We start from the raw sequence: 26291 nt of genomic DNA on the forward strand, positions 1-26291 counted from the left end.
CTGGCACAGTGATAAGAAGGCATGCATGGTTGAAAGAACAGGTCTTGCCGGATCATGTTAAAGCAAAGCTGTTAGATGCTCCTATGGATAAGGCCAGTCTATTTGGTACCCCTGCTCAGCAAGTAATGAAGAAAATGGAAGAGAAGGCAAAATCTGTACAAACAGTTAAGGATTTCTTACAGGTTCAGCCCCCAAGGTTTAGCAGGAACTGGCCTGCCAAAAATTGGTCCCTTCCAGACTCCTCAAAATCTCAAAGAGGCAGGAATAGACGCTCTAGAGGCAGAAACCAATCCAGAGGAGGTGCCTATAGAGGACGCCAGTGGCAAGGCAATAACCAGCGAGGCACAGACACAACCACTGCCACTGCAACAGGACAATCACAGTGACTTGGCTCTGACACCGCCTACCAGGGAGCAAATAGCAGCACCTTTAGGCGTTAAGTTAGCCTTATTTTCAAAAAATTGGCACTATATCACAAAAGACAAGTGGATTTTGCAAACCATAGACCAAGGCTACAGGTTCCACTTCCACACCTTACCAGTAAAAAGAGGAATGCCAAACCTACCTCCAAATCAAAAAACAGAAGCTCTAAAGCAGATAGCTCAGTTAACAAAGATGAGAGCTGTGGAAAGAGTACCAATAACACAACAGGGCAAAGGATTCTACTCCAGACTCTTCCTAGTACCAAGAAAAGAGAAAAGTTGGAGACCTATTCTCGACCTGTCCATCTTAAACACATACATCATTGTCCCAAAATTCAAAATGCTGACCCTACAGCAACTTCTTCCCATGCTGGGCAAGGAGTGTTGGCTGGTAACTCTAGATCTCAAGGAGGCATACCTGCACGTCCCCATACGACCAAATTGCAGAAGATACCTCAGATTTCTTGCAGGATCAGAGCATTATCAATTCTCAGCATTGCCCTTTGGCTTATCTACTGCGCCCAGAGTATTCACAAAATGCCTGTCATCAGTAATGGCTCATTGCAGGCTACAGGGAATCCAAATTTATCCATACCTGGACGACTGCCTGTTGCAAGCGGACAACAAAAGCAAGCTGACAACAGATTTACAAAGAGTCATTTGCTTACTACAAGCCCTGGGATACACAGTCAATTTAAAAAAGTCAAGACTGATACCATCCCAGACAAGAACATTCTTGGGTGCGGAATTGGACACAGTAAAACAAATGGCATTCCTAACTGCAGAAAAACAAGAACAACTCCCTCTTTACTTCTTGGCATTAACAAAGCAGAACAAACTAACAGCAAGAAAAGTACTGCAGGCCTTGGGCTTCATGGCATCATGCATAATCCTGGTCCCCCATGCCAGACTGCATATGAGAAAGCTACAGTGGTACCTAAAGAATTTATGGTCTCAACACAGGCACAGCTTAGAAACCGAAATCCCACTAATCCCATGCCTGAAACAAGAGTTCCTATGGTGGGCTCAAGCATGCCAGTCAAACCCAGGCTTGCCCTTCCACAACTTTCAAGCAAACCAAACCATCACAACGGACGCCTCAGACCTAGGCTGGGGGGCGCACATGTTGGACAAGTGCATACAAGGATTGTGGACTCCAGACCAGCTGCACCTGCACATAAACCAAAAAGAAATGCTAGCAGTAAAACTAGCAATCCAGAAATTCAGACCATTCCTCAAAGAAGGCCATTTAATGATAAGGACAGACAACACCACAGTCATGTGGTACATCAACAAACAGGGAGGCACTCATTCATAACCCCTATGCAGAATGACTCTGGACCTTTGGAATATGGCTCTGAGCTACAACATCCAGTTACAGGCAATATTTGTGCCGGGAAAAGAAAACACCCTAGCAGACATGTTAAGCAGAACCACCTCGGATGCTCACGAATGGATGCTACACCCGGACATCTTCAAGGCCATCACAAAGAAATGGGGAATGCCACAAATAGACCTATTCGCATCCCCACTCAATCACCAGCTCAAAAATTCTGCACAAGGACATGCCACCCACTTGCATGGAAGGTGGACTCTCTATCCTTCAGTTGGAAAGGCCTGACAGCATATGCATTTCCACCTCTTCCTTTGATGCACAAGGTACTACTGAAAATCAAAGAGGAACGTCCAAGGATAATTCTGATAGCTCGAATTGGCCAAGACAACACTGGTATCCTTTGCTGAGGAGCATGTCTCAGGGGAGAATGTGGTCAATACCCTGATGCCTTTGATGTTAACTCAGAACAACTACAACATCATGCACCCAAACCTAAAAACCTTGCAACTGACTGCCTGGAACATCACATAACAGCAACTAACCCAGACTTATCCCAAAGGGTTAAAGACATTATCCTTGAAGCCCGCAGACCTTCAACAAGAAGGAACTATGCAGGAAAATGGAAAAGGTTTGTCATTTGGAGTACTGAAAGAGGAAAAGATGTGTCGAACATAGATATTGCTAACATCCTGGAGTACTTGGCAGAGCTTCTACATACGGGCCTGTCCTATTCCTCCATCAAGATACATGCATCAGCTATTTCCGCAGAATACAGCTTCGATCCACCTGTCTTTTCGCATCCTCTACTCAGGCAATTCCTCAGAGGGATCAAGAATGTAAAACCACCTAGGAAACCACCATTACCAGCATGGGACTTGAACTTTGTACTAGAAAAATTGACACTCCCTCCATTTGAACCAGCAGCAACAGCAGATCTTCAACACCTATCATGGAAAACTGCTTTCCTACTGGCAATTACTTCAGCAAGGAGGGTTTCGGAACTACAGGCCTTAATGGCAGTACAACCCTTCCTAATCTTCCATCAAGATAGAGTGTCCATGAGAACTAATCCTACATTTATGCCTAAGGTGGTATCCAGAGTGTCTTTAAACCAGGCAATCCACCTACCTACCTTCTTTCCCAATCCACAGAACAGGGGAAAGGCTGCTGCATACCTTGGATGTACATAGACAGTTACGCTACTACCTGGACAGAACCAAAAGTAACAGAAAAACTGACCAGCTTTTAGTAGCCTATGCAACAGGAAGGGAAGGAAAAGCAATTTCCAAACAGACAATCTCCAAATGGATAGGAAATTGCATAAGATTCTGTTACTCCTACCATGGGAAACCAGTTCCACAGAACATAAGACCTCATTCTACAAGGGCTACAGCCACTACCACAGCTTTCTTACAAGGAGTGGCAACCAAGGACATTATTGAGGCGGCTACTTGGACCTCCGTGCATACATTTGCCAAGCATTATAATTTACCTCTATACTCTAGATCCCGAGCAGGGTTTGCCACTGCTGTATTGCAAGGGATCCTAACTACACCATAATTTTTCTTCCTCCTCCCCTAGTTTGGCTATGGTATTCTACCCATTTGTTATGACTGCAGATGCATCCTTGAAGGACATAGTACAGTTTTGTACCTACCATAAATGTAGATGTCCGAACAGGATAGCATCTGCAGTCAGGATTACCCACCCTCCTTCCCTCTGTGGTACTCCTAGGGTATTTACCCTCCTAATAGCTAGCTGGGGGGGGGTCTCTTATGGTGTATTTGTTTGTATATATGTACATACATGCTTACTTTTTGTGTTTGCCTTCTACTATTTTGGAAACATTGGCATTTATCCAAAATTTAGCTTCCTAGAGGGCAACTGGCATCTGGGGCAAGAAACACTGAGGAAAATGGCGTCGGCTGATGCCTTTATACCCGAAGACCAGCAGAGATGACGTCGGGTGAAGTGCGACATCAGCCGAAGCCGGACCCAGACTTTGGAATCCGGCCGACCGAAGGGCTGCCTGACGACAGGACAACTCATTTGTTATGACTGCAGATGCTATCCTGTTCGGACATCTACATTTATGGTAGGTACAAAACTGTACTTGTTCGTACCCAAAGTTAATGAAATGCATACCAGGAGTGAACAAGATGGTAAGACCCTGTCTGCCACAGGAATTTATTTCTTCACCTCACAATGATCCTATTCCAGGAATCAAAGAGGTGGTAAGAATGTGATTCAGGAAATCCCAGGGTTTTACTACAACACACTTGGAGAAAGACACACACCCCCAAGCAGAGTAGGGGGGGGCATAAATTGACATCACCCTAGAGGCAGAGATGGATTGCGGAATCAGACTTTTCATGGTGCCTTTATAGAGAAACCCTACCAGTGCTCTTGAAGGTTTACCCAGCTGCCACACTCTGTAGGCAGTTGGGGGATGATAACCCTTGCACCCACAAGCCTGGAAAAACATTATTTCAGATTCCTGGGTATCAAGCATAATCACCAGAGGCTATACCATTGCCTTTTTATATTCTGCAAAAAAGACGGTAAAGATTCCTGCTATTCCACCCAATCAGTTGGAATCTGCAACAATAGACATTTCAAAGTTGCTAGGAGAAAAAAAGAGTCATCCAACAGGTCGCCCCAGACAAGTTAGAATCTGGTGGCTATTCCAGGTTCTTTTTAGTTCCAAAAAAGACAGGGGACCTCAGGCCAGTATTGGACTTCAGCCACTTCAGTTTGTCAAATAGACGAAGTACCAGATGGTCACTTTACAATCCAAATTACCTTTGTTGATGAAGGATGATTGGTTGTGCTCTACATATCTCCAAGATGTCTACTATCATACAAAGATTCAAATGCAATCCAGGAGATTTCACCTTTTCTGGCCTGGAACCAATCTGAGAATTTGCCATTCAGTCTTACCACAGCCCCTGGGTGTTCAAGGTTATGGTAGTGGTAGCAGCTCATCTTTAACTGCAGGGGATCCAGGTCTTACTATATCTAGATGATTGCCTCCTGACTGCTATTTCCAGGATCTACTGCTACAACATGCACTACTACTCAGTCTTGCAAACTGGTTAGTGATTTCTGTCAATCAAGCGAAAAGCCAACTGCCTCCCAATCAGCAGATAGAATTAATAGGATGTCATATTGACACAGTTTGGCAAATTGCCAAACTCCCAGCAACAAGAGTGCTGTCCGTAACACTGGTGGCTCTTCAGGTAATTCAGCACTATCATCCACAAGCAAGATTGATTCTTTGTTTGTTAGATCTGATGGCCTCTACAGTGACATTAGTTCCACTGGCAAGATATCACACGAGAGTGTTCCAGTGGTTTCTCTCAGTCCGGTGGTTACAAAGTCTGCAGCCCCTCCATGCCAGAACCCATCTCAATTAAGTGTGCAGAGAAAACATAAGGTGGTGGATAACCACTCCATTAGTTACAGAAGAGAGGCCCTTTTGTCCACCAACACCCCAGGCCACAGTAACCACAGACACCTCCCTGCAAGGGTGGGGGGCAATTTGATGGGAAGGCAGTTCAAGGTACCTGGTCATCTGTGGAGGCCAAACTTCAGATCAGTATCTTGGAGATGAGAGTGGTTCTGCTAGTGTTGCAGGCCTTTCAGGACTGTGTACCACCCAAGGTTGTGACATCCATCCAAATGGGCAATATGTCAGTGGTATGGTACATCAACAAACAAGGAGGAACAAGATCATATCCACTTTGCCGAGAGTGCATGCGAGTTTGGCAGTGGCCAATGTCTTGTCATCATTTTCTGGTAGCAACGCTCATACTAGGGATGTTAAATGTACTAGCAGACAAATTAAGAAGGTCAGTCCTATTGCCTCACTAATGGTCTCTCAACCAGACTGTGACAACAGGGATTTTCAACTGCTGGGGCCAACCTTGTTGTGACATATTTACCTCATACCTAAACAGTAAGTGCAACGGTTACTTTGCCCTCATCCCACCATAGAGACAGTCACCGAAATATGCTATAGTCCACACTTGGCCCAAATTTTCTTATATGCATTCCGTCTGACAAAATTTATTCAGAAAGCCACATGGCACAAGACCAAGGTAATCTTCATTGCCCTGTTTTGTCCCTTTGAAGGTTTGGTTTGCCTTCCTTTGGTCACATTTTCTACACCTGCCCTGGGTGCTAGATCCCAGTGCGGATCTTCTGAGTCGTTCATCCAGGATGCCTCTACCAGACTTAGAAGCCCTAAAGTTGACTGCATGTTTTTTTCCAATTTTGATGGTAGCCAGAGATGCCATGGTTTCCTGTTTGGTGGTTCATATTATTTATGCTTGTCAAAAGTCTACCAAAAAGATTTATCAAAGCAAATAGAAAAAGTTTGCTATTTGGGCTTCTTTGAAAGGATTAGATCCATTTTCACTCCTTTTTCATCAATCTTAAATATTCTATCAGAGCTTTTTCAGAAAGGGTGTAGTTTATCCACTAACAAGTGCAGATGTCTGCCTATAAGACTTTCACAGGGCAGAATTACTCCTATGTAGCATGTCTTAAAATCTCCAAAACCCTTCCTCAACTGTGCTTTCTTACTCAGACCCCTGATCAGGGATCTAGTTCTCTCATGAGACATTACTATCATGCTTCAAGCCTTAACCCAAACATCCCTTGAACAAGCAGCTCCAGTAGATGTCTGAATTACGAGCACTGTCATTCCAACAGCCATGCCTCATTTTCCATAAAGACAGACTAATGTTGAGAACAAATTATTCCTTTCCATCAAAGGTGACATCCAGAGTAAATTTAAACCAGTTAATTGATTTGAGTCTCTTTCCCCAGGTTCTCAAGCAAAGGGGAGTATATACTATATACACTAAATGTTCACAGACAGCTCAGATTTTATTTACATTGAACCAAGGACATCAGAAGGTCATATCAATTATTCATATTTTTCTCTAGAGCGAAATTGGGGAAGAGTATATCAAAAGTCACAATTTTCAAATGGCTGTTGGACTGCATTTCTTTTGTTTGTAGTAAGCCTAGTTTACTCCTACACACAAAACGAAAAGCCCTTTCCACTAGAACAATAGCTACTTCTACAGCATTCATGAAGAGAGTTCCCACTGATGACATTTGTGCAGCAGCAACATGGTCCACAGTTAACACCTTTGTGTCTCACTACAACTTGAGTGTGCATTCCTGGGCAAGTTTCTCCTTTGGTTCCACTAATCTCAGGAATCTCCTTCCTTAATGCCACCCAGGTGCCTTCTTTTTTCTGCATCTTGGGAATCTGTCCCACATCAGATACAGAAGTTATGAACTTAACCATAATGGTAGCTCCGTGTTGTCATTTTCACGTGCTTCATTATAGCTCCCTCCGTTCCCCTTCTAATATTGTCACAGTCAGCTTCTGGTCAATAAGGACCCTGTCTGTTAAAATTTCCTTTTATACCTTACTGTGGTATTAACGTCTTCCAGCTGTAACATCTAAGGGTTTCTTCAGTTATACAAGGAAATCGGTGTTTAGGCATACGCAAGCACAATCTGAGGTAATTTAGTGAACAGGAGGGACTTATGGTTAGGGGAGGAGTCAGGTCCTTAGATCCACAGCTTTAGAAGAAGGTTCTGAGGTTGAATCGAGTCGGATATGACAACCCAAATGTTGAACTGGATAAAAATGAGACAATACGGATCAATCATTACAGTAAGAACATAACTTTTGTTTTAGTCTCTTCCCACATATCCTTAGCTGCCATAACAGAAGGCTTTTTAAGCCATACTGTCAAGTACTTCATCTTATCATGCTACCATAAATATAGGTATTGCTGAACCAATTCATGTGTGGGTGCATAATTTGCAGCTATAGCCTTTGTTTTATCTTCATTAATTTTATATCCAGAAAAGACTTGAAACTGTTTCAAAATCCCACAACACTGAGATGTTTTTTTCTGGATTTATCAGGTACAAATTAATATTGTCTGCAAATAAAGCCACATTTTCTTGATTACCATACCAATTATATCCTTGAATTTTTGAGTCCCTTATTTTCTTTGCCAGTGGCTCTAAATATAAAGCAAATACCAAAGGGGAAAGAGGACACTGCTGCCTGGTTCCTCTTTTCAGACTCAACTTATCATAGAGGAGCACTCCCACTTTAATTTTTTGCCTCTGAGCCCTCATATAGCCTCCTAATTGGAATGCAAATGCCTCCTTTGTCCTACTCATAAAATCCCATCTTACTCTGTTAAATGCTTTCTCTGCATCAAGACCCACCAGCAATACTGGTATTTCCATACATTCTGCTTCCTTCTGGATCATCATTGATTTATTAATGTTGTCAAATGTTTGCCTCCGCTCCACAAAACCACATTGATCCATAGCTATCAGTTTTGGCAACACCTTTGCCGTCTTTTAGCTAGTGTACACATAATCACTTTACAGCGGTAGCGTTGTTGCTCAGAGCAAGAGGTTCTCCTGTTGGATTCTTGGCTGGAGTGCCTTCTGTGTGGAGCCTGCATGTCCTCCCCATGGTCGAGTGGCCTCCAAAAGACATGCGTGAATGGGCTTGCCTTCGCTGAAGGTTGGGCGTCGGGCTGACAACTTGGCACCATAAAAAATTCTACTGCCAATCATTAGCTGACCGGAGTTCCACTGTGGCGACCACTAACTGGGAAAAGTCGAAAAGACAAACAACAACTTTATAATCATGGTTTAAAATTTAAATGAGTCTATATAAAGCTGGGTCTGATGGGTTTTTACCGTCTTCAGGAATTACAGCCACTACAGCTTTCTTCCAAGATGTTGGTGCTTCTTCCCTTCCTTTTAAATGCTGTTAAACAAAGCCTTCCAAATATTTATCTTTCTTCCCTCCTTTCCCAGGAATACTATCTATTCCTGGAGACATTCCTGAAGATTGATTATATATCACCATTTTTATCTCCTCTCCCTCTGTCTTAACTATTAATTGTTGAGCCTCATCTACCTCTATCCTTGGCATGCCTAATTCATCCATAAATATTTTCTTCTGTGCTCTTTTTGATTTCCATATTTCTCTGCTTTATGTAAATGTTCGTAAAATTTCTGAAATATCTCCAGTACCTCTACAGAATCTCTGGTTATTTTTCTTGTTAAGGGCTCTTTGCATTTAGCGACAACCCTTTCTACTTTCTGTTGCCCAAGTCCTTGTTCTAAAAGTTTTTGTGTTTTGGAGTTATCAAAAACAGTTAACAGTAATCTTTCTAAACTCATGCATATTATCCAGATACTCCATTTTTTTTTCATTAGCACTCTGCAGTTGTGCCTTGTCTTGTTCTGTGAGATTCCCCTTATTTTACAATACTTTAACCTAGATGTGTCCAACCTGTGGCCCGCGGGCCGCATGCGGCCCTCAGAGCTCTTCCATGCGGCCCTCAACTTCTAACTGCAACATCGATGTATGCATGCCCCAAAACCCTTTTTTTGTTTTGTGTTTTTCGCTCCTGTGACCTGTAACGCTAATGCTGGTGTGTGCATGTGCCAAAGCACCCTTCTAGTTTTGTTTTTGAGCCAAAAAAGGGTCAGTTTGTTTACGCCATTATTTTGTGCCAAACAATCAGTGTGTGTATGTTCTCGCTGAAGAGGGACTCATGTATGGATTTGCCTCTGTTGCCTTTGAAAGGGACAGCAATTACCTGTGTTAATAGGTAAGTATGGAGTGAGTGAGTGAGTGCATGCATGAAAGCAGAATTGTGTGCGTGAAAGTAGAAAAAGTGTGTGTGTGTGTGTGTGTGTATATGTGTGTACATGACAGAGAGAGACGCATGCACAAAGAGGCTAACAATGATCAGTCTACCTACTGAACACAAGCAAGTTAGCTCACAAATGTATCATACATTAAGAGTACACTTTCATTAAATTGCGGCTTTCCTATCAGGAAGAGTGTTGTATTGAACATGAACTCATACCTCTTAACTGTATGGATTTTCAAAGAATGCCTGTATTTTTGCCTCATCTTCCAATTTGTGTCTTTTGTTTAGGAAATAAAAGTAGTCATCCAAGGTAATGCAGTTCCAGGGAGCGAGAATGAGACAGCAGCCTAGGGTTAATGGGTCAGTAATGGACTGACTATGTGGGACTGTAGCATATAAAGTTGTATTGTTTTTTTCAGACAAACAAAAAAGCACCTAGTACTATTTTTTCATTGGTGGGTTCTGAGCAGTGGTAGACTGGACAAAAGTAAGCATAGCTTTGGCGGATCATCAATACTGGCAAATCAAATGGGCACAATGTCATTTTTTAAATGTTGGGGATTTTAGTGTGTATGTGTGTGCTTATGTGTTGGGAGCGCTGCAACAGTGGATGATTATTAAAGACAGAGACTTACGGACTGTGGAGAATATGTTTCTTTGTTTCAAAACCTAATACTTGGGTACGCATGCAAGAAGTAGATTTTTTAAGACATCGCTTCTTGCCATTCACAGTGGATGGATATTTACATTTAATGGACAATGTATTAGCGTGGGTCTGTTGGGTTCTGAAGGATGCCAAGTCTGCTACTGCCAATGTCTTGTAAAGTGACCTGGAAATGGATATTGAGATGTTACTGAAAAAATATAGTAAGTGGGCTTAGCAATATAGTTTAATTAAACAAAGTGTACTTTCAATTTACAGGCTATAATTTAATCTATTTCAGGTAGTCCAGATACTGGTAGATTGTATACCATTAGACTTAATTAGGGAGAGTTGTCATTCTGGGGAAACAAGCAGCCCTAGTTTCAGTGAAAGCTCTGTGGTTGCTTGCAGGTAAGGAAGTTGCAGGATGTTGATGCAATGTGTTTTATTTATTATTTTGAATGCATTTGTCATTTCAAAGGATGGTTTTCTTTGATGCAAAAGAAGGCAGGACTGAATGAGCCATATAATGTTTAACTGACAATAATGGGATAGAAGGATTAGAAGTGATGTATAATGTTTGCAGCTACAGTTGTTTCAATGGTGTCTGTAATGCATAACTATTTTTGGGCCTGTGTCCCAGTTTTATTTTTCGCTTTGTCCAGAATTCTTGGTCTAAGGTTGAGAGGTATGGTTCCATACTAAATCCGAAGTTGTATTTACCTTGGAAGACTTTTCGGCATAATTATGAAAAACAGAGCCTTTTTAATATCTCTGCTTATTTCCAATATAAACTGCCATGTAACCTTGCAAATAACCTTCTTATTAAGCTACTTTACTTAATAAAAAGGTTGACTGTGGTGGTGGTGCTGCGGTAGCGTTGTCGCCTCACAGTAAGACGCTGCCCAGTTAGATTCTCAGCTAGAGCGTCTTCTCTGTGGAGACATGCGTGAATGGGTGTACCTTCGTTGAAGGTTGTGCATCAGGCCTGGCAGCTCGGCACGTAACAATCTACTGCCAATCATTAGCAGACCAGAGTTCCGCTGTGGCGACCCCTAACCGGGAAAAAGCCGAAAGACACAACAACAACAACATTAAGCTACTTTACTTCTTTTGGAATTGACAGGTATGATTCATCTGTTCGGACATAAGCATAGAGTGCTAGTGTGACTGATTTCTTGCAGCAGTCTGTGGTTTACACAATCACAATAACTTTTCTGTGTTTCTGGGTGTGTAATCAGTTTAACAGTTTTAAAGATGTTTTCCATAAATAAATATATAATAAATAAATAATCCTCTCTACACTTTGAGCTATTGACAAAGTCTGGGAATTTGTTTTTTTCAAAAGCGAAGGTTAGCATTACAGCTCAGTAAACTGTCAGTCTGTGAGTAACTTCTGCACAAATTAGAATGCCTGAATGACAAATGGCTTTAGATTGGAGGGACGTTTATTTTTATTTATTTTATTTTATTTTACATTTGTTTACCGGGAAAGTCTGACTGGACACAGGTCCATTTTCAGCGGGGGCCTGGGGAGAAAAGCTCCAAAAATAACACAAAACAGTATAATACAATACATGAGAGAGACAGTAAATTATGGATGTAGTGCTCATACAATATGGCAGAGATTACATCTCGTAACAGCGAGAATCATTGAGGTACAGAATAAACTTAAAAATATTTTTTTACAGTTATAATTACAGCAAGGCAAATATCAATGAGTTAAGTTTTTAGGAGAAAGCTGTTTGTACATAGCTGAAGCTCTGAAACAATCTTTTGGTATGGATTAACCTGGGGATTGACACAAGTTATATGTTTACACCAGTATGTAGCATTATAGTTTATGGTTTTCTTATTGATTTACTTTTTGCAGAGCAGTTGTTGGTTGATTTATTGATGGTCCTTTTGGTGGTGGGAAATTACATGGATGAATCCATCTCTATTATGATTTTTTTTTCAGCTATTTTGACTTCCAGACAATTTCATTCAGTGAGTGGGTGTCATGTGATTACTCAGGTTGCCTATTTTACAAGTAGGGGCTTTTGTGTGTGTGTGTGTGTGTGTGTGTGTGTGTGTGTGTGTGTGTGTGTGTGCGTGCGTGTAAGAGAGAGAGATTTAATATGTATACTGAATATAATTTTGCAAATGGAATTCTTAGTTAAACATGTCCCTCTTTTTGGGCAACTAGACTTGAGTAACCAATATTAGATCTTAGCCATTGAGCTGGGAAAGGTTAGTATGTGGATTTTCCATCTGGTTTGATGAAGGCTATACTACTTACCCAAGGACTACATTTATGGCTATCCATCCAGCCATCGTGTTGCTGAACTACATTGTTTGATAATGTGAGGAGCTTTTTACAGAAGTTGAAGGTTTTTGTGTCAAGAACCTGTCTGTAAAAAGTGGCTTGTTTATGTTGCAGTGAAGGCTGTGGTCTTTGTAGTGAGCATTTTAAGTATAACCAGTATTTCTGAGGTAAAGGAAGTCTCTTAAGGTAGGATCTTGCTTAGCCTGGAAAGCAAGCCAATGATGAAATTTATAGGGGCCAGTGAGAGAGAGAGAGGAAAGCAAGAAGCTTTATAGTCTGTTTGGATAACTAAGTGAACTTAGTCCTTTGACCTTTTTTGTCAGAAATGGTTGTAGTCTTTCTTTTGGCAGGGTGTTTTGCTGAGGCACATGCCAAAAGGGGCATTGCACTCAATAATGGCTCTTGTAAAGGAAGAATACAGGGATGTTATGACCTTGTCCCTAGATGGGATATCCTTACTAATGAAGTGGGCCATGTAAAAAACTTTCCTTACAACAGAGACAACGTGGTGGTCAAAAGTCAGGTTTCTATCAACCTGGGTACCCAAGTACCATACGACTTATTGCGTGTTTACAACATTGTTATTAATGTGATAATTTGTGGGGACATCACTCTCCTCAAAGGGGATGATGATGCATTTTGTGACATTTAGCTTGAGGCCATATTTCTGGCACCAGTTATTTGTTTGGGTGAGACCCTCTTGTAGCTTATTCAGAATTGTTTTATTAAGTCAGTAATGTGAATTCTTTACTTTATTGCAAATTTGTTGGTTATTTTTGTGGATTATAGTATTGTAGGACTGCTGATGTTGACATTTTACATAGTTGGACTGCTGGAATGGTTTTCCCAGTGAGAAATGCTAGTGCTGTAGTGAATATCTGTTTATTTGTAAAAAACAATATATATATATATATATATATATATATATATATATATATATATATATATATATATATATTAACTAAGATGTTAGAGTTAGCTGTTAGATTAGAGAATTAGAATTAGAATGAGAATTTTAAGGCAAATATTAGGCATTTATTACATTTATTCATCGTTCAAATGCACCTACAGTACAGCCAGGAGGTCGACTGTGATCTTCTGGAGCAACAAAAGAGTTAACTATATGATATATTTTATATGTGGCCCTAAGACCATTTCTGTTCACTCAATGCGGCCCCAGCAAGCCAGAAGGTTGGACACCCCTGCCGGATAGTTAAAGTTATTGAAATCAGCTTTGATTCATGCCAAAGGTATTCAGTGTATAAGAATTTAACATAGAGGACAGATAAGCCATAATTATTTAGTACACTTTAGGCAGATAGACTGAGCAGAATAGCTTATGTAGTATACATAAGACAAGCATGGGTAACTACACTATTGTTCATATATCTTGTGAGGCAGATAGGGTAAAGGAAGATTTTCAAGAGTGACAAGAAGGGAAAGAGTAATGAGTATATTTTAAAAAGGGGTACAATAGGAATATCAGGTTGTCGAGGAGTTGGAGATGGTACATGGGCAGAGCCATTGAGAGGAGATATTGGAGTAAGGATTTTTTTGAATAAGGGGGCTCTGTTTCCTGAGAGAAGCTGGAAGAGTGTTCCAGAGTTTGGCTACAATGAAGGAGTAGAGATTCTGACCTGCAGGGAGGTTTGGCCTATATACATGAATACGTGATTGATTTTCAGATCTGAGGTGCCTATTTGGTTGATAGAGAGTTAGAAGGGAGGTGAGGGTTGGGCATTTGTGTGATTTTTGTATGATTTTGTGTGTGGTGGATAGTTGTATGTGTGTGAGATGTGGGAGTTCAAGCCAGTTGAGGGATTGTAAGGAGTGGCAATGATGGGAAGAATGTTTTGCATTTGTCACAAATTTACCAATTTTGTTATAGCAGGATTCCATCTTGTTTTTAAGCCGGTCTGGATGTTTGTAAGAATAGGGGCACCGTAGAGGAGTGAGGGTAGAAGAGTCCAGGCAAGTGTTTTTTTAGTGGAGTAATTTAAAAAGTGTTTGTCTATAAAGAGTCCCATGTTTTTGGTTTGTTTTTTTGATGATGATGTGGATGTGTTGGTCAAATGTTAAGTTATTGTTTACAGTCATGTCGAGTAATTTGGTATTGGGGACTACCTCTATGGCTGTTTTGTTAGATGAGTAGATGGTGAAGTTCGATTTATTAAGAGAGGAGTTTTTTTGGGTGTAAAGATCGGGAGTTTGATTTTGCCGTGGTTAAGGGCAAGGTGGTTATCGATCATCCAGGATTTGGTAGTGGAAAAAGTATTTTGGGTCATAGTCTGAAGTTCTGTTTCTGAGGTGCCAGAGCAGGTAATAGAATCATCTGCGTCTATTACTATAGATGCATGATTGATAGCAGAGTGAAAGACGTTAATGAAGATACCGAAGAGAAGGGGTCCCAAAATAGATCCTTGGGGAACTCCCGTGGCAGTAGTGAGAAAGGGTGAGAGGGAGTGTAGCCATTTGGTAGATTGTTGTCTGTTTGTAAGATAGTTGTAAAACCAATCAAGGACGGACAATGGACATGCCTAGGTATGAGAGCTTAGAAAGGAAGAGAGATTTGGAGATGGTGTCAAAGGCCTTCGAAAGATCGAGGAAAAGTGCAGAGATGAGTTTGCTATCATTACGATGGTGTCTGACAGTGTTCAAGAAGAAAAGAAGAGCAGTATTAGTGATGTGTCCAGGTTGAAAGCCATGCTGAGTGGTGGAAAGGAGTTTGTTTTGGAGTAGATCATTCATGAGTTGGGTTTGAATGCATTTTTCCATTATTTTAGAGATGGAGGATTGTATGGCAATATGACGGAAATTAGAGATGTCTGTGTTACCTCCTTTATGAAGAGTAATGATGTAGGTTTTTTTCCAGATGGAGGGTACATAGGATTCTTGGACAGATCTGTTTACGAGAATACTGATGGGATAGCTGATATATTTGGCTAACATTTGTAGATACTCAGGGGTAGGTTATCTGTGGTGCTACCATGTTTGAGTTTTAACAAAAGCTTAGTTATGGCAGAAGCATGAATAGGAGAGAAAGTAAAAGGCTGGGAAGAAGAATTTGTTGATGAGGAATGAGTTATGGGGTTGTTGTTGTTATGACTAGTTTGTGGAAAAGTGGCAGCTAGTTTGGCTATAGTATCTATAAAGTAGTAATTGAAAAGTGAAGAGAGTTCGGCAGGGGTTTTGTCTGGATTTGGGCTGGAGTTGCTTTTGGAGCCTGGGTTGAATAAAGTAGAGACTGAGTTCCAAAATCTTTTTGGGTTATGGTTACAGTCATTTTGGAGATGGAGGTAGTATTGTTTATCTTTAATGACTAGACGTTTAACTTGGTTGCAGAGCTGTTTGAAGAGTTGGAGTTCGATGGGGTTTTTAGTTTTCTGCCATTTTTTTCCATGTTCTCTCTTGTAGTCATAAGTTATTTGGTTTCTCTAGTAAACCAGATTGCATGATTTGGTTTTATTCTCTTGTTTCGAAGGAGGGGGGCATTCTACTGAGGATGTTTAGGAATGCTGAATTGAGTAATTCAAGAGCTTCATCGATGGTACCAATTTTAGTGTATTCCAGTTGATTTTACTCAGTGTTTCATTGAAGTTTGTTGAGTCAAAGTTAGCTAACTTTCTAGGGGTTTGTATTGGTGATGGTTCAGGGCTGTGGAGGTGTTGCATGTTATGTAGGCAGGCTGAAGGCCACTGGTATTGCAGGGGTGGGTTCCAGCTGAAGAAATTTTGTTAGGGTCAGACACTAAAATCCAGTTGAGAATAGAAACACTGTTATTATTTCTAGGTGGGGTTATGCTAGTGATGAGCTGAGTGGAGTTATAGAGGTTGATGGGAGACATAATTGTGTGATCTAGCCAGTTTATGTTAACATCTCCTAGAATTATTGTTTCATTGTGGGTATTATTTGAGGTCCATGCTAAATTTTCTTCTAATATAGGGATATTATTGCCTGGTGGAATATATAAGACTACCAAAGTGAGAGTTTTGAATTAATTCATGTTTAAATGCGCTATGATGATTTCGGCTGAGGAGAATTGAGGAATAGGGTTTTAGTAAGGGATGATGGTAAGGGAGTTAGGGTAGAGAAGTTCTACCCCTCCAACATTCTTATGAGGTCTGTCTGATCTTAGACAGGAGAAACCTGGAGGAAGAAATTCGGTGTCTTTTATATATGGTTTTAGCTATGTCTCAGTTACAGTGAGTATATCTGGTTTGAAATGGGATATCCAGGCATGGAATTCTGGGATTTTGTTTCTAATACTTTGTATGTTAATGGTGATGAGGTTTAGGGACTTGTGAGATTTGGGGGAGGAAGAGGCAGATAGAGTAGGTCCAGGGTTGGGGTGATGTCCCCACATTGAGATAGGGTAGTGGTACTATGTAAGTGTAGTGTTGACAGCAGTTTGCGTTTGGAGTTGCAGTGTAGTATGAGAAATATTGTAGGTGGAGTATTAAGTGTGCATGAAAAGATTTGGGGTTTGAAGAGCAGCAAAGTGTAGAGTAAAGGCTAGAGAATATATTGGAGTATGATGTATGAAAGGAGGGTTGGTCAGAAATGATAGAGGTGGATGTGAAATGTGCATGAGTAGGATAAGGTGAGGTGAGATGAAGAAGGACTGAGAGATGGAGACAGAGGAAGGAGTAGTGTAGTTATAGTTAACAGTGTCATTGTGGGTATAGGATGAATGCAGAGGTACTGAAGGAGGTAGTAGGAAGGGGATAAGATTGTTGTAGAATGCAGGAGTACATAGTGAATGAAGGTGGAAGGGAAGTTGGTTAGGGGATAAGTCGAGTAGGATATATTAAATGGGTGGAGTTTGAATGTAGTGTGTGCTGTTTGGGTGATAGTGTGGATGTGGTTTGGCTATCTATAAATATAATGTATATGGGGTGGATGGGAATGGGGGTAGGGTACGAGACTGGAGTGAGCCCGAGTGAAGCAGGATGGGCTGATCGACTTTGTACAGCACGTAAGAGAAGGAAGAAAGAAAAACAATCAGTAAGGTAAGGAGAAGTAGAGGCTGGAGCCCTTAGTGTTAGGGAAGAGAGGAGAGTGGAGTATTTAGTGTTTCTATTAACTTTTAGTGGAAGATTGGATTTATTATTGTAATTGTTATCAGGTGGGGAGCAATAGGGTAGATGGAATAGGTATGCAGGCAGAGAGATGTACTGTTTAATGACTAAGATGACAAGTGTGGGTGGAATACAGTATTAAGTAGGGGTAGAGCAGAAAGACGTGGGAGAATAGTATAGGCAGGGATGGTACAGCAACCTGGTGCTAGGTGAATAATTGGGGGGAGTGGGAGGTGTTGGGATGAGAGCCAGGAAAAGGAGAACAGTGTAGGCTAGCGAATGCTAGGGAGACAGGAGGGGTGATGTACGAAGGAGAACCAGAAAGAGAGACTGAGTTATGGGAACAACTATTACTCTTGGCTAAAAACTAGTACACGTCCATTCACTTTTGAATGTCAGGCAGCAGACCAAGGGGTGTCATCTTCCACTGAATGACTGGGGGTTCTCTGGGACCAGACTTTTCTTGGGAGTTCCCTGAATCCCCCAAAGTGAGGGAGGAGCACAAATTATAGTAGTATCACCTAATAGGAGTAGAGAGAGTTAATGTTAACAGAGAAAGGTACTGATATAACTTATGAAAAATACTGAAGGTATGTAATAATTGGCTAATAATGCTCAAACTGGAATAAGAGTAGGCAGATGAATAGACTGAGAGTAGCAGGACAACCAAAATATAGTAATAGGGCTAATGTTTGCACTGCTTAAGTGGCCCACTGGCAAATACAATGCAAACGTCCAGTTTCTCAGCATAAAGGACAAGTATCACAATATATAGTCCTAATCAAAAAAACATGCTTGCTACAATTATTACCACATGAACAGTGAGGGAGCTCAGGCACCACACCAAGAGGACAGCTATCTTAACATCTGGGTTTAGATAATTAGTAGTAAGATACTGAAATGGTTCGGTAGGGAGCAAGGCATAAAACCTTATACCTGTGGATGTGTGACTACAATGAGGCTGAGAAACACTTGACTGAGTCATTAGGAAGTTGAAAAAAGAGGAGGTATATAGTAGTTAGGAACTAGTGTAAGGGCTAGTGGTAGATATAGAGATAGGGAGGATGTTATAGGGTAAATAGCATCATCTACTGGCTACAGCTGGTATTGGTCATAAAATAAAAATGGGAAAGAAGTAGGGGCTATGGAAAGCAGACTGGGATAATTATGAGAGCAATCCAGGTAAAGTTATGCCACATTATGCCCACAGTAGAGACTGCAGATAGATAAAGAAGAGTGTATGGGAAGGATAGGTATAGTTCAACTGGTTAGGACTTAGGTGGTGAGCTCATGCAGTTTGGGATACAGCCCAGTTAAAAGGGAAGAAAAAAAAATGTCTTGGCTCCAAACGGAGTATATTACATGAAATTTAGTCCAGCGACCTATGCTTGTTATGGACTGGAGAGAGCGATTAGTATGGGCTAGAGTACAGTGAGCTGCTTGGTGTGGCTGAAAACGCTTCCCGAGTTAAATATCCCCACAATCAAGGCAAACTATTATGTACATTAATTATCAACACTTTTTCCCTTGTATAAAAAACACACTAGAAAAAGTTACAACTGTTTGGCATGTTAAGCAGAGCCAGTAGAGGGCATGATACAGACAATCGCATTTAACAGGCAACAAAAACGTGGTACTACAGTGTCGCAACTAAGCAGAGGTAGTAAAATGCTTTAAATGACACATCAACGTTCAGTCATATATAAGCAGAGACAATTTTAGCTAAATGAAGTGCAGTTAGCAACAAGTGGTGCAAACACACAATACTAAATGTGTACAAACAGTTACTAATAACTCTTGAATTCTACCACATATTGCCATATAATCTAAAAGGTTTAGATTAAGCAACTACGGCACAATAAAAGAAGGCTGAGATACCAACAACAGCATACCTAGCTGAAAACACATGAAAAAAAACATTGCAAGAAGCTTAGACAATTGATCAGCAATTGCAGTTCCTGAAAGACTATTTTTTTGATCTGCTGAAGTGCTATCCGTTATTAAAAGAGTGAGTCACTTCTGTCATTGTACTAAATTACTGCTGCCAATCTCTGGAGCTGTCATAGTGGTTAACCATGTTGCATTTAACAAACTATGAACTGCAAGTACTTCCCCAGATAGACTTAAACTTGGTCTGACTGAGGCTCAGGTAGTCAGTAAGTCCTGCTTACTTCATTTATATTAATGTACTGTTTTACCCTCCATTCACTTCATTGCAGACATGCTAGAACGATATACTGCATTCAGTCACATCTCTTGATTACACTGCCTACAAATAATTAATTTATCAGTTTCCAGAGTCTTGCTACCATATGTTGCTTGTACCCTGCAACTTTATTGCTATGCATGCATTTACCAGAGCATACTGGCTGCTCTGATGAACCTCCTTTGTTCAGGACTGTTTGTCATTCATCATTTTTTTTAATTTAATAAAAAGAATTTAAGGTTATCAGATATCTCTTTCTTCACTGAAAAGAATTGACAGCAGAAATGCTGCATGCCTTGTACATACATTTTCATCTATTTAATTGAAGCACCTGGGCCAAAATTATATCAAGCATCAATGACCCAGATTATTTTGTTTGTTCTCATACTCTGATTTGCTTTTGTCTTTTCTGTGACCACAATAGGCTACACTGCGTCAAGAAGGCTTATTGGATCAGTACAGGAAGAAGAGAACTGCTCCCCTAAAGAACACAGTTGGGTTGTTTGAAGAACCGCAGCTAGTCACACAGTCATTCAAGCCAAAAGCAGCAGGCCCCATGTCCAAAGGTATAGCTATTCTGTTTTATTATTGTTTTGAGTTAATGGTCTGTTAGTGCTAGCAGAAGCAAGCCACAGGGGCTAGCCTAATTTTAAGTGAAAGAAGAAAGTGGGAGGAGTTGCTACAGGCATGTATCTATCTGATGTCCTTCTGTTCTCATGTTGCAGTATTCATAACTGTAGGGAGGTTACTGCTTACAGCACCAGACATCCGGCCAGTATACCAAAGTCTTAGGAACAGGGGTATGTGCTATGTTGCTTGTCAGGGCCATAAATCGACATTGGCTATAAAAGTGACATCTGCACGTACCCCCTTCAAATCTTTTCTGCTGCAGTGATCTACGGACCTCCAATTGCCAGCTCTGGGAATCAGTTTGTTCGTTTGTTTCAGTCCGATACAGATAAGTACCTCTTTGAGTTTTTTGTTACCTTCTTATTGCTTTTCAAACGTACATGTCAGCTAGGAAGGGGAAGTGTGCTTGTGGAAGACAAATTCCACATAACGACATGCATGATAAATGTTTTTTATGTTTAGGTGAAGGCCACGTCTTGTGATATTTGCAAGTCTTTTGTACCTAAAAGCTTTGCAGCCGTCTGGCTGCCTTAAAGCTTTATTTAGAAACTCAGAGACTTCGGCATCTAGCATTAGACATGGAGGGGTAAGGTAGGTACCTCTGACGAGCCGCCTTAGAAGAAGGCCAAGAAAGTTAGGCCTAATGCCCATGCTGCACCTCAGGAGTCCGGTGAGACTTTTGAGGCAGATGTTAGCCCAGGGTCTCATTGGACGCATGTTTCACAGTTAGAACCGGGAACCAGGGTGGAAGCCAGTTCAGTGGAAACGTCCGCCGAGGTTGATCAGCCATCAGCTCCTGATGGTGAAGGGCAACCAAGACTCGGGGTGTTGGAGGGGCCTACTGTACCCATTCCGTCCTCCCAGGCATCCGCCTCTAAGTCAAGGCATCCTTCTACTCCTCTGAAAAGGAAACAGAAATTAAAACATAAGGAACATAGAGAAGTTGAACCAGCTCCTGGATAGGAATTTTTTTCTCAAAATCTTTCAGGGCCTTCCTGGCCCTCCAGTTTCAGGTACCTCTACCAGCCCCTACATCTGTGCAGGCCTTAGAGGATTCAGAAGAACTGTCTTCCTTTGATGAATCACTTACCTATTGCTCCCAGATAGAATTCCCAAGGACTTTATTACCCTTGAGGAGGAGGACTCTCTTAGTCCCGAATCCCCAGGAGAGGAATTCTTCTTTGGGTACACCATTTCCTGATGAGAGAACATTTTAAATGGCAGGCCTCAGATGTCTCTGAAACAAAAAAGAGATACTTTGAATTACTGCAGATGGACCAGCCCTCTCCATCTACAGTCCCCTGCTTCCAGCATTTCATGATGCCTTTCTGGCTGCATCCCAGACCCCTGACTCTCAGCCCCCAACTTCTAAACGTCCAGATAGATTTTATAAAGTTCCTCAGGATACACAGTACTTATTCAAGAACCCCCCCTGCAGACCTTGCTGTCATTGCAGTCTCAGCAGATAAATCATCCAGACAGTTGCCCTCCACCTCTCTGTTTCCCACTGACAAGGACAGCAACTTTATGGATAGACTAGGGAAAAAGGTATATACTTATTCAACTCTAGCCATCAGAGGCCTAAGCTACCAAACCCACATGGCTAGGTTTGTTTTAGATACCCTATCAAAAGCTTCTGCACTGATTCCAGATGTGCCAGACTCTCCTAAGTCACAACTCTCTGCCCTGCTCTCTACCACCTCCCAGATGACCAGGCTCTCCATAAAGTGCAGTTATGATGCAGTAGAGGCATCCTCCACATCTGCAGCCTCAGGTTCTGTCCTGAGAAGATATTCTTGAGTAAGGTTACAGCCCCTTCGTATGGATGTCCAGACCAAATTAATAGATGCCCCTCTTGATAATAAGGCCCTTTTCGATGCAGTTTCTGCAGAGCTCCTTAAATCCCTATAGGAAAAGAGCAAGGATCTACAAACTTTAAAGCATTTGTTACTCTCTCCTTTTCCTAGGTATCATAGGAACTTCCTCAAAGGTCCAACTTTGTTAGAAGGCAATCATCTCATTCCAGTGCTCCACAGGTTAAAGGACAGAGGCAGCCTAGGAGACACTCCACTCCTAAACAACCTTCCACCTCCACTCCAACTCCCTTTCGGAGGCAGCCTGACTAGGACAGAGCCCCTCCACTGTGACTCAAACCCGTTATCCAACTCCACTCCCTTATCCTCACTCTTTCCCTACCCTCCTGGTGGAAAATTACCTCAGAGGCCTGGATCTTTTTCATCATCCATAAATGATGCTTTATGACTTGGTGGACACTTCCTCCCTTTCAGGGGACACCCCAACCGCCTACAAGTCAACTTCATCCCCCCCCCCCCCAATCCTGGATCAGCTCCAAACTCAGGGCACCATAGAAAGTGTACCTCCATAACAGACAAACAAGGGGGTTTATTCCAGGATGTTTTTGGTTCCAAGAAAAAATGGCCCTTGGAGGCCAGTCCTGGATTTGTCTGTACTCAATCTATTCCTCAAGGTGCCTACCTTCAAAATGCTCACTTTGCATCACCTCCTACTCCTCATCCCTCACCAAGCCTTCATGATATTACCTGGATCTGAAGAATGCTTACCTTCATATTCCTATTCACCCCTGCTACAGGACGTTCCTACGCTTTTCCATATGTTTCTTACATTTTCAATTTTCTGCATTGCTGTTTGGGTTTCCACAGCCCCCAGAGTATTCACAAAGTACGTAGCTCCAGTTATCGCCCACTGCAGAGTACACGGCATTCATATATATCCATACCTAGACGATCTCTTGATACTTCACCAGGATTACCACACCCTCCGTCACCACCTAGACATGGTGTCCAATACCCTGGCAAACCTAGGGTTTAATGTGAACCAGGAAAAATATCACCTGACACCAACCTAAAACCTGGTTTTCATGGGGTGCAGGATAAAAACAGACCAGATGTCAGTCTTCATTCTTTGCCAGCAGGTGGAAGCCATCACTCAGTACCTCCAAACACTTCTCTCTCTCTCTCCAAACCTTATCAGCCAGGGAATACCTGAGGGTCCTAGGCCACATGGCATCCTTGTTACCCATGCTCCCATTAGCAAGGCTGCTTATGAGAAAATTTCACTGGGTGTTGAGGAGTCGGTGGAGCCAACATTCACATCCCATGGATACTCCTCTACCTCTCCTCCCATGCCTGAAAAAAAGAGCTGCAATGGTAGATTGCAGCCATTCACCTCAATCAGGGTATATATTTGCAGATTCCACCACTCTCACAACATATCTTCTCATATGCCTCAGACCTGGGTTGGGGAGCAGTCCTGCAAAGCCAAAGCAAACAAATCAAAGTTCAGGAAGAGTGGTCCTCCCCTCAGACAAAGGGACCACATCAATATCAAAGAGATGAAGACCCTTCTCTTAGCCTTGCAAACCCTCCATTCAATGTTCCTATTAGGCACCTAAAAAGTTGTCACAGACAATATGTGACTGTCCTATGATATATCAACAAGCAAGGGGGACAAGGTCCTAACCACTCTGCAGCCTGGCAATGCAGATTTGGTCCCCCCTGGCAGCAGAATTGCACATTCACCTGCAAGCATTGTACATTCCTTCAGCAGAGAATGTGATGATAGACACTGTCAACAGAACCTCTGCACCCTCTCACGAATGGATGCTTCACAGGGAGGTGCTTTTGGAGCTCATTCACAAGTGGGGTATTACTCAGTTAGATCTGTTTGCTTCCTCCAAGAACCTGCAGATGTCTCTGTTTTGTACAAGGGATCCACATCCAAAGGCATGGAGGGTGGACGCCTTCTCTTTTTCTTAGGCGGAGATGTATGTTCATGCCTCCCCCTTCACACTGATTCAAAGAGTCCTTCTAAAGGTTCAGAAGGACAAAGCAAAAATCCTGCTGGTGACTCCCTTTTGGTCAAGACAGCATTGGTTTCCCCTTCTTCACCTAATAGCCTAATAGCCAAGGGCAGTTACCACGGGTTACCCCACCTATTCGACCTACTCACACAAGACGGGGTCGCTCATACACCCTCAAGTGCTCAACCTCAGACTCACTCTTTGGGTGATAGAGTTCTGATCCCCTTCAGACACCCATATTCAGAGGATGTACTCAATGTCCTGCAGGAGGCCAGGAAACCTAGTACCAGGAGAAATTGTGTCAAAATGGAAAAGATTCACCAGGTGGTGTCAGAAGAAAAATCAGGACCCCTTTCTTATTCCTGTACTGATGAGTCCTTTCTTGTATGAGCTTCTACATTCAAGGCTGACTTAATCTTCTGTTAAGATACACTTAACAGCCATTTCCGCTTGTCTCCCTTTGGTTCCTCCCTTGGCATCCAGACTAGAGATAAAAGTATTCTTAAGAGGGGTCCTCCATATCAGCCCCCTCGAAAACTGATACCTTCATGGGACCTTAATTTTGTCCCTGAAAAACTCACACTACCTCCTTTTGAACCAGCTCACTCAGCATCATTTAAACTATGTACCCTCACATCCACCAGGAGGGTCTCGGAAATCCAAGCTTTGATAACTAACCCCCCTTACCTCATCTTACATGAGGACAGAGTTTCCTTCAGGACTAACCCCTTATTCATGCTTAAAGTGGCCAATGAACTGTCCTTAAAGCAAGCCATTAAACTCCCTGTTTTTTTCCCTCAACCTCAAAATCCCTTTGAAAGAACCCTACATTCCTTGGATGTTCATAGGCAGCTTAGGTATTACCTGGACAAGACCACATCCATTAGAAAGTCTGCCCAGCTGTTTGTCTCTTTTCACCTAAGGGCCTTGGAGAAGGCACTCTCTAAATAGACTATATCATCATGGATTTCTAAAGCTATCTCTGCCAGTTATTCCTTTCATGGAAAGTTTTTAACTACCAGTGTGAGAGTGCAGTCTACAAAGGCAGCTGCCTCTTTAGAAGCCTTTTTCAGGGGGGTGGACTATGCTTCCGTTCTGGAAGTAGCCACCTGGTCCTCGGTCTATACCTTTACCAAGCACTACAAGCTAGACTTGGTCACCAGTGCCAGAACTAGGTTTGCTAGATCAATTTTACAGGGTCTCATAGATCAGGTCCTTTTACCTACCTCCCAGGCCCATACCTAAAGCTTGGGTACTCTCGCTACAGTTATGAATACTGCAACATGAGAATAGGACATAGAATAGTTGTGTAAGAACTTACCAGAACTTGAGATGTCCTTCTCTTCCATGTTGCAGTATTCAGTCCCCCCAACCCCTTCTTGCTCTGTTTTGTCCATCTTTTCCTGGGGCAAGAGGTGTAACAGCAGAAAGCTCATGTTTTGTCCATCTGGAGTGACTTTCCCTACTTTTCTCCATCCAAACAGGATACTGTAACAGGCACATACATTTATTGGGTTCCTTTGGCCTAATGGCATATATGGGTCTGAAAATCTTCCTTTCCTTGCTCCCCAGGAGTACTACTGTATGCAGCAGTCATTTCTGAAGAGGGTACGTGCAGACATAACTTATAGCTGACGTTGGTTTATGGCCCTGACAAGCAACATAGCAGGTACCCGTTCCTAAGACTTTGGTATACTGGCAAGATGTCTGGTGCTGCAGGCAGCAACCTTCCTACAGTTATGAATACTGCAACATGGAAGGAGAAGGACATCTAAGGTTATGGTAAGTTCTTACACAACTATTCTTTCATCCCATGATAGCAAATTTATTAAAGCTCCTTAAAAAGATGCAGCAGAATTTTGGATGTTTTTTTAATGATCTTCAATGTTTCTTAGAGGGTAGGATTAATGATTACTTCTTAGTAATGGTCAAGAATAGATTGATTCAGACCGACAGGAACATGGCAGTGACTATAATGAAGGAGCTGGAAAATAAGCATGAATTCATTTAGCTCTGAAGAAACATAATTACTTTATGAGTAGAATTAAATTAAAGAGAAAATAGAGGGCCTGATAGGCAAATCAGAGAAGAGTAAACTTAAGACTG

General features: G+C 41.9%; 1 protein-coding gene across 2 annotated transcripts in view; it reads left to right on the plus strand.

The window, feature by feature from the left end:
• CCHCR1 (coiled-coil alpha-helical rod protein 1) overlaps positions 1-26291 on the plus strand; it is a 673784-nt gene that overhangs the window by 622780 nt on the left and 24713 nt on the right. For both annotated transcript variants that reach the window (XM_044083293.1, XM_044083292.1), the window contains exon 16: positions 20139-20280. In XM_044083293.1, the coding sequence (XP_043939228.1) occupies positions 20139-20280 (142 nt within the window). The remainder of the gene's footprint in view (positions 1-20138; positions 20281-26291) is intronic.

The sequence above is a fragment of the Protopterus annectens genome, chromosome 9.part0 (genome assembly GCF_019279795.1).
Source record: "Protopterus annectens isolate FY-2018-M chromosome 9.part0, PAN1.0, whole genome shotgun sequence".
Classification (NCBI taxonomy): domain Eukaryota; kingdom Metazoa; phylum Chordata; order Ceratodontiformes; family Protopteridae; genus Protopterus; species Protopterus annectens.